Source organism: Coregonus clupeaformis, chromosome 29, assembly GCF_020615455.1.
Source record: "Coregonus clupeaformis isolate EN_2021a chromosome 29, ASM2061545v1, whole genome shotgun sequence".
NCBI classification, from domain to species: domain Eukaryota; kingdom Metazoa; phylum Chordata; class Actinopteri; order Salmoniformes; family Salmonidae; genus Coregonus; species Coregonus clupeaformis.
The window spans coordinates 26,487,070-26,496,040 of record NC_059220.1 but is presented as its reverse complement, the minus strand read 5'-3'; the positions used below and the strand labels follow the sequence as shown (position 1 = coordinate 26,496,040).

The following is an 8,971-nucleotide window of genomic DNA, read 5'->3' as shown; positions in this document are numbered from 1 at the left end:
TTATTTCATAGTTCTGATGTCTTCACTATTATTCTACAATGTAGAAAATAGTGAAAATAACAAAAAACCCTTGAATGAGTAGGTGTGTCCAAACATTTGTCTGGTACTGTATATGTATTTATTTGAGCATTTTCATTGTTGGACATAAAATACTAAAAACACCTGGAAATCAGCTCCAGATGATTTCAATTTTGGAAACCTGTTCCCAAGTATTCATACGCATAACAGGGAGACTAAAATGTAAATGTAAATGTGATCATATACAAAAGTAAGCAAGGTTTGAAATGATTATACGTTTTAGTCAAATATAAAATCGGTTTAGGCTTCTTGCTGTCAATTTGCAGTCTATAAATTATTTGTAATTATGTTACGGCCCCTGACCATCCTCAAGAAAAAATAAGAAAAAATCAGTCCGCAGCTGAATCTAGTTGATGATCCCTTGCTTAGAGGACTCTATGGATGAGGAATGGGGAATGCAGTGGCCAGACCTCAGTCTCACAGTCAAGGCTTCATAAAACGACAGACAGAAAAATGCTGAGCCAGGAAGGCTTGAACGGACAACCTGAAGAATTCACACTGCGGACCGTGCCTCTGTTGCAACTTGTCTGTCACCATTTGCTCATAAACCTCAACATTAGGAAGTGAAGACTGCTCTGAAAACTCAATCACCCATTTGAGGTGCCTTTCTTCTTTAGTTTCTTACAGCATAAAGTTTTTTTCCATACCATCGGAGTTCACATTCAACAGGAAAATGTTGGGAGATTCATAGTAGTCAAAAAACTCAGTAATAGAATATTCAGAGTCCATAGTTATTCATCAAGTTTCTCAGCTATGTCCAAGGTTGGAGCTGCTTTTGTATTATGAATATATTCATTGTTCCCGCAGAACAATCTCACAGAAGAGAACCACAAACTGAGGGAAAATATGTGATTTATTGCTATTATTCATCATGTCACAATATGGAATTGGCCATTTATTTGGAAATATAGCAACACATCTGCAATCAAAAAAAAAATCCTCCTCAGAATGTATATTAACCGTTACATTAAGGCAGGTACAGTAAGAAGATTAGAAACCATCTTTTTGTCTTGTAGTTGTAGGGAGGAGCACAAAATGCTGTGAGGTTCAGAGATGATTGTAACTGGATCACAATTTAACACTAAAAGTTAACTTTTGCCGTTAGGTTCAGAGTCTCAAAAGGAAAGCCATAATAAAGCTGTCATCTTTCTAAACAGATACTGTTTCTCTATAAAGAAAAGTGCCACAGGAAGCCTGCTGTGCTGGGAGCAGCTTGGAGCTTGTCCTGAGCAGTAACACATCTTCGGTTTCACAGAAGAATCTTGTAGTAATCGTCCTTGTAGCTGTACAAAACCACCACAGCAACTCTGCAAAGACAACACACTCATCAAGTCCCAATATCAAAGCCCATTTCTCAATAACGCAATGTTTGTCCAAAACAACCCCAACCCCATATGGCCATTAGCAGGCTATGTTGAAGTACACAAGTGTACAATAGATTATGAACACCTGCTCTTTCCGTGACATAGACTGATCAGGTGAATCCAGGTGAAAGCTATGATCCCTTATTGATGTCACTTGTTAAATCCACTTCGATCAGTGTAGATGAAGGGGAGGAGACAGGTTAAAGAAGGATTTTGAAGCCGAGACAATTGAGACATGGATTGTGTATGTGTACCATTCAGAGGGTGAATGAGCAAGACAAAAGATTTAAGTGCCTTTGAACGGGGTAGGGTAGTAGGTGCCAGGTGCACCGGTTTGTGTCAAGAACTGCAACGCTGCTGGGTTTTTCACATTCAACAGTTTCAAGAATGGTCAACCACCCAAAGGACATCCAGCCAACTTGACAACTGTGGGAAGAATTGGATTTAACATGGGCCAGCATCCCTGTGGAACGCTTTTGACACCGTGTAGAGTCCATGCCCCGACGAATTGATGCTGTTCTGAGGGCAACTCAATATTAGGAAGGTGTTCTTAATGTTTTGTACATTCGGTGTATGTTTCTATGTGTAAAGGGAATGCATAACAATTACTACGGACATCAATGACAGACAATAACCTATAACTGCTTTCTTGTGTAAGCCTAGCACACCAGGTAAAGTCGGTTTAGTATGTTTTAACTGGCCGGTTCTTTGTGGAAAAACAGCCTAATTGGACTATTCTTATTCATTGTCACCATCATTATTGGCCCTTTCTTTTCATTCTTTCACAGGGTATTTCAGATGATCTGGCGGGCATCAAGTTACGAGTCTGTTTTGAAGTAAATGAAAGAGCGGCTGTAGCTGCAGCTCAATGACTGTGGAGCCATATGGGCAGAGTAGTTTATAGGCACAGTGCAGCCAGGCGACTGTTTACTACTGTGGCCTTTGGCCCACTTACCATGCCTTCAGAAAATATTCATACCCCTTGACTTATTCCACATTGAGTTACAGCCTGAATTCAAAATTGATTAAATATATTTTTTTTCCTCACCCATCTACACACAATACCCCACAATGACAAAGTGAAAACATGTTTTTAGACATTTTTGCAAACACCCGAGTGAATACTTTGTAGAATCACCTTTGGCAGTGATTACAGCTGTAAGTCTTTCTGGGTAAGTCTCTAAGAGCTTTCCACACCTGGATTGTGCAACATTTGCACATTATTCTTTCAAAATGTATTAAGCTCTGTCAAATTGTTTGATGATCATTGATATACAACCATTTTCAGGTCTTGCCATAGATTTCCAAGTAGATTTAAGTCAAAACTGTAACTCTGCCACTCATGAACATTCACTGTCTTCTTGGTAAGCAACTCCAGTGTAGATTTGTCCTTATGTTTTAGGTTATTGTCCTGCTGAAAGGTGAATTCATCTCCCAGTGTCTGGTGGAAAGCAGAATAAACCAGGTTTTCCTCTATGATTGTGTCTGTGCTTAGCTCCATTCCGTTTCTTTTTTTATCCTGAAAAACTGGCCAGTCCTTAATGATTACAAATATACCCATAACATGATGCAGCCACCACTATGCTTGAAGATATGGAGAGTGGTACTCAGTAATGTGTGTATTGGATTTGCACCAAACATAACACTTTGTATTCAGGACAAACAGTTAATTGCTTTGCCACATTTTTAGCAGTTTTACTTTAGTGCCTTGTTGCAAACAGGATGCATGTTTTGGAATATTTGTATTCTGTACAGGCTTCTTTCTTTTCACTCTGTCAATTAGGTTAGTATTGTGGAGTAAAATGTTGTTGATCCATCCTCAGTTTTCTCCTATAACAGACAAACTCTGTAACTCTGTTTTAAAGTCACCATTGGCCTCATGGTGAAATCCCTAAGCGGTTTCCTTCCTCTCCGGCAACTAAGTTAGGAAGGTCCCGTGTGGCTTAGTTGGTAGAGCATGGCATTTGCAATGCCAGGGTTGTGGGTTCGAGTCTCACGGGGGACCAGAACGAATGAAAATGTATGTACTCACTACTGTAAGTCGCTCTGGATAAGAGCATCTGCTAAATGACTAAAATGTAAAATTAAGGATGCCTGTATCTTTGTAGTGAATGGGTCGATTGAGACGCCATCCAAAGTGTAATTAATAACTTCACCATGCTCAAAGGGATATTCAATGTATGCTTTTTTATTTTTACCCATCTACCAATAGGTGCCCTTCTTTGTGAAAACCTCCATGGTCTTCATGGTTGAATCGCCGTTTGAAATTCACTGCTCCACTGAGGGACCTTACAGATAACTGTATGTGTGGGGTACAGAGATGAGGTGGTCACTCAAAAATCATGTTAAACACTATTATTGCACACAGAGTGAGTCCATGCAACTTATTATGTGACTTGTTTAAGCACATTTTTACTCCTGAACTTATTTAGGCTTGCCATAACAAAGGGGCTGAATACTTATTGACTCAATACATTTTAGCTTTTCATGTTTTATTAAAAACCTAATTCCACTTTGACATTATGGGGCATTGTGTGTAGGTCAGGGACGAAAAAAAATAAAAAATAAATCCATTTTAAATTCAGGCTGTACCACAACAAAATGTGGAAAAGGTCAAGGGGTGTGAATACTTTCTGAAGGCACTGTATCTGGCCCTCTCTGTGACCTAGTTCAAGCGAAAACAAACAAACATGCACATAAAATCCACTGTGAATATCTCCATTGTTAGCAAATGATGGTAATTTATCAGTAAACACTTTTCCCTCATCAGTGAATGAGACACACATTAAATTAAAACCAACTGCTCTGGATGGTCTACGAAGAGCCCTGTTAGAGCCAGCGAAATGGGCTCTTGCTTTCTTCTATGTTATACCCATTCATGAGAGAGAATCCATCAAATCCTACATAGGCTCCTTGTTCTGAGCATCCAAATAAAACTAGGCAGTCTTTGAGCAGGGCTATAGGCAGTGAGGCTGATATTAGCCCAGTCCCCTGTACAGAAGGCCTGCAGTGGGGCTTTAACCCTGCCTGTGACCTGGTCTATGGCCCAGGGCTCTGGGTGTCACTCACAGTGAAGAAACTCAGACAGCAGTCAGACAGAGACAGGACAAATCCTTACCCCAAATGGAAATCTGATCATCTGAGGAGTTGGTGTTTTACAGACTGTAGTTATCTTTGACCTGCTCTGTTTGAAGAGTTGACTGACATCCACACACCTGGGGTATGGGCTGGGCTTTTCTGGTGTTTGCTGGTCATAAAAGGAAGTCTGGTTTTTAAAGGACCTTTAATGCTCTCAACCGTTTTCCTCAGGTTTCATGATTTTTAATAAAAAGGCGAGTTACGGCCTGAGTCAGACCCCGGGAGCACACAGGGGCGAGGCGATAGGGTCTACTGCCCTGCTCTCACACTCTGGCTGGGCTGGGTTTGCCTGCCCTGGAACACCCAGACCCTGAATAAAAAAAATAAAAAAATAATGCCCAGTACACAGCTACAACTACGCACCTTTTTAGGATTTTGAAGTGGTGGATCTCCTCACAGATGGACTTGAGGTAGCGCTGCTTGGGGAGACGTGACAGCAGATGTTTAACGCTGATGTTGAACTGCTCATCTCCATCAAACTGGAGAGACAAGTGGCAGAAAGAGAGAGCGAGAAACCAGCAATCAGACATTCAACATAGCTGCTGCGATCAAACAAACAGGGCTGTTTATGTAGTTGTAGTTACCGTGTCGGAGACTGTGTAAACATTCACTCCACCATCTGCAGTTAATGGTGGGAAATATAAAAGATAGATCTGCGGGTTGTGGATTTTCCACAATGTATATTTTTGCCTGTCGAGGCTGGCGGTGCAGTAAAGCTGCCCAGTGAGAGAGGCGGCTGGGAGAGTTAAGAGTCCCAGTCCCTCACTGCTCTGTGGGGTAATTAGTCCGTGTGATGCATGGTTTCCTGTGAGTCTGGGCATTGTAATTTGTTTTATACAGTGAAAGTGTTTTCTCTGACACTCACTCACAAAGCCACATGTGCGATGTGAGAGGGGAACTGTATAGGACCGCCATTCATTTGGCGCGAGCGTCTGCTTAGTTATGCAACCCTGCTTGTGTTCAGAGCATTTTTTATCTTTCCTATGTTTCTTAACACCATATAATTGACGTTCTCATTTTTTGTTGTTGATGAAAGCCAGGGGTTCCGGCTTCGTTTGGCAGGCCCTGCGATCAGGAGTTTGGAATGTGAGTGTTCACACCTTGTCCCAGCTGGTAAGTCTGTGGTGTTTGTGGGAGGGGGACTCAGGGCAGGTGACCTAAAGGGTCCTGGCAGGACTGCTGGAGGAGGAGAGTGAAGGTGTTCCCCCAGCTCCCCAGACAGGAATCCCTCCATACCCTCCTCCATCCTGCCAAGATGTCCTTTATTGACTGTGCAGACAGAGTTCATGATAAGCAGAGCTGGGTACAGACCTCCAATGATAGGAAGTTGATGAGGGTTTCCTTCGGCAGGTCCACCTGGGACAAAAAACAACAGAGGGAGGTGCGTTAGACTCCACAAAGACAATGGATGTTATTTCACCATGTACTCCCAGACCATACCGTACATAGCATGCTGTCTGTTTTCTAAGGAAGTAAATGTGACCTCAGCCACAGTATCCAAATATAAACTATAAATATCAAGACACATTGCACATTGGCAACACAAAACAGAAGGTTCAGTTCCCTCAGCTTAAGGTCATTTGCACACTGTGCTGTATCAATGTACTCTGTGAGCAGAACATTACCTAATTATTCTTCATTCATGGTGCTCTCACCACCACTGACTGCACTACTGTAAAGGTCCTTCGCAGGAAATCATAGGACCATCATATGCCTTTATATTTTGGGAAAATTGGATTTCTCTTTAGTTAGGGGTATTACCTATGACAGACAGGTAGGATTACTGATGATGTAACCTGGAACCAAACTTACAGCTCTGAGTAAATACATACCGGCATCTAGGCGATTATGTCTGTAATGTTTCAATAACTTACACTCCAGCATCTAGCCTCTAACTCTCTGATGTGAACCAGACACAAACATATGGAATGACAAATGTATTTGGAGTATGTCGTATCAGTAAATACTACACTGTACAATTTACTCTGTGAATACCTCCTTTCAAATTTACTCCAAAACCACAAATAAACTAAATATGGTAGCAATTTAGCTCCAAATGACATGCCCTCTCCTTTTGTTTTCTGTTTATTGTTCTGGAGCAACTGGAATCACTTTGTAGCTATCTACCTCCAGGGGAGCTCTCTAAATCCCACTGCACGCTGATGTTTGCTATTATAGCTATCAGCTAACTTCTGTCCTCATTTCACTATTTCACACATGGATTCAACAGATAAGGTGTAAAGCGGGGAAAACAGCAAATTACTTACAGCCAGAACTTCGATGTCATTGCTCTTGTTCTGTAAATTGCTAGCAAGATAATGCAATCTGGTTTGTATCTGAAAAAGAGAGAGTGGGGGAAAAAAATAGTAATTGCTCCGATGAATCCAATGAAACTGGGAAACAAAAGCCACTTCATCTTCACATGCAATTGGTCTCCATGCGAGCCAATGGGGTTTAAAACTGGGCTGGCCGTGCGTAAAAGGCGTCGTGTTGTCTGACCTTGATGGATGCTACATTGCTTAAGTGAGACAGAGCTGGGAACCACAGCCAGAGAGAGTTGTCTCGTGGTCGGCTGCGTGACTGGGCTTAGCTCAGTCTGTCTGTTAAAGTCTACTTCAGGACAGGTTTGAGTGACCGGTGTGATTGACAAACCTGTGTCTCGTAGCGCCGTTTAGCACTGGAGGACACCTTCTCTGGAGAGATAAGTAACACGTTCATGTTACTGGAGGCGCTGCTCCCGTGCTGCTCTGATGATCCTGTCAAGCCACAGCGCGCGCACGCACGCACGCACGCACACGCACACACACACACCCCTAATGAGACCATGGGAATATGGCTGAGCTGAGTTCCTCTACAGCCTTCTCACACCATCACCGACAGACACCAGTACACTGAGAAGCCATCATTGTTACCCAGCCTAATACGGCCAGTGTGTTGCATTAAGGTTTACATATACTGTGCGTGTGAGCCAGAAGTGGTGTGAAATGTAACACTAGCATTAATGACTTTGCAGCTCACATAATTCACCATCACCCTTTAAATTATCCATTCAACACAGCTCTACCACCATGTAGGAGCTCGTATGAAATCAAACCCAGAACCAAGTCAATGGTACTGAGGGTCATCCCTGGATACAGGGTCGAGAAGAGGCTGTTCAACTGTACCAGAGGTATTGACGAGTGACCCCTTGGGGTTCTGAAGAGAGACAGTCTCAGAGATTTCCCTGTTGGAGGAGAGACAAACACAGCTGTATTAGTCTCTTTCCCCAACAACACTAGAAGTCTATTACAGAGTTAGTGTGTGGGTTAGTAAACCGTGTTGTCACCGAATATTTCTCTCCTCAAAGAATTTGGTCCGACATTTCTGAACAATGTGATCCACAAGGTCAGACTCTGGAATCCTCTTCTCTGACTGCCTTTCCTTCTCAAAGGACTTGACCTGGGGACACACGGGGGATAGGGAGGGGAATCAGACCTGCTTCCAACACAAACTTTCATTCTACATTCTCATATTTTTCATATCAAACTAATGTATACATCAAACCATTTGGAATTCATATCAATACCATTTATATGCACTAAGCTTACAGCACAGGTGCAGTCCATTCATAGTACAAGTAGGAGAAACAGCCAACTAAGCCATATTCCATTTCACACTACATAGTCAGATGCTGGCCAAGTGAATGTATCAAAGTGCTGCATTCCACCCAGGACTTACAATCACATACAGTTGCAGTAAAGCACAGTTACTATGTAAAGAGCTTTGAGCATTTGGAAAAGCTCTATATAAAAATCAATTATAATTACCTTGATGTAGTTCCCCTCCTTGTCTGAGACCAGGGCCATGCAGGTGATGCCAGCCTGTCTACAGTGCTCCAGCAAAGTCTCCTGGGACTGGACACAACGACACAGTCAGACACAGAGGGGAACAAGAAACAGTGACACCAGAGCCATATTTAGAGAGTTACGCCAACTTTTAGAATATTGTTCTAATTCTAGAATTACAGCTACATAGCATTGTTTAAATATTCCCCATGTAATGTTAAAATGGGGAGTGTACACGGCTGTCATAGAACGTGTCGCTCAGTTGGTAGAGAAGGCGCTTGCAACGCCAGGGTTGTGCGTTCGATTCCCACGAGGGACTAATACGAGAAAATACACAAATGTATGCACTCACTACTGTAAGTCACTCTGGATAAGAGCGTCTGCTAAAATGTCAAATGTAAATGCATCATAATGCTCATTCCAGACATTCATTTTTATAGTATTTTTTAAATATTCCCCATGTAAATGTTAATTGGGAGCTAACATGGCTGGCATAGAACGTAAAAGTGTCATGTAAATGCATCATAATGCAGAATCGCACTGGCCCTACTCTAGATGGCTCTGATT

At 42.2% G+C, this 8,971-nt stretch overlaps 1 protein-coding gene across 2 annotated transcripts in view; it reads right to left on the bottom strand.

Annotated features, from left to right (window-relative positions):
- Nucleotides 1-913: 913 nt before the first annotated feature.
- LOC121544946 (eIF-2-alpha kinase GCN2) overlaps nucleotides 914-8,971 on the bottom strand; it is a 36,591-nt gene continuing 28,533 nt past the window's right edge. Inside the window, exons 32-39 of one of the 2 annotated variants that reach the window (XM_041855213.2) lie at nucleotides 8,387-8,473; nucleotides 7,906-8,018; nucleotides 7,745-7,803; nucleotides 7,233-7,336; nucleotides 6,848-6,916; nucleotides 5,892-5,936; nucleotides 4,944-5,059; nucleotides 914-1,385 (exon numbers count right to left, since the gene is read on the bottom strand). In XM_041855213.2, coding sequence (XP_041711147.1) covers nucleotides 1,328-1,385; nucleotides 4,944-5,059; nucleotides 5,892-5,936; nucleotides 6,848-6,916; nucleotides 7,233-7,336; nucleotides 7,745-7,803; nucleotides 7,906-8,018; nucleotides 8,387-8,473 — 651 coding nt within the window. In that variant the 3' untranslated portion in view covers nucleotides 914-1,327. Of the gene's footprint in view, nucleotides 1,386-4,061; nucleotides 4,690-4,943; nucleotides 5,060-5,891; nucleotides 5,937-6,847; nucleotides 6,917-7,232; nucleotides 7,337-7,744; nucleotides 7,804-7,905; nucleotides 8,019-8,386; nucleotides 8,474-8,971 lie in introns of those variants that run through there. The other variant, XM_041855212.2, reaches the window with a different exon arrangement.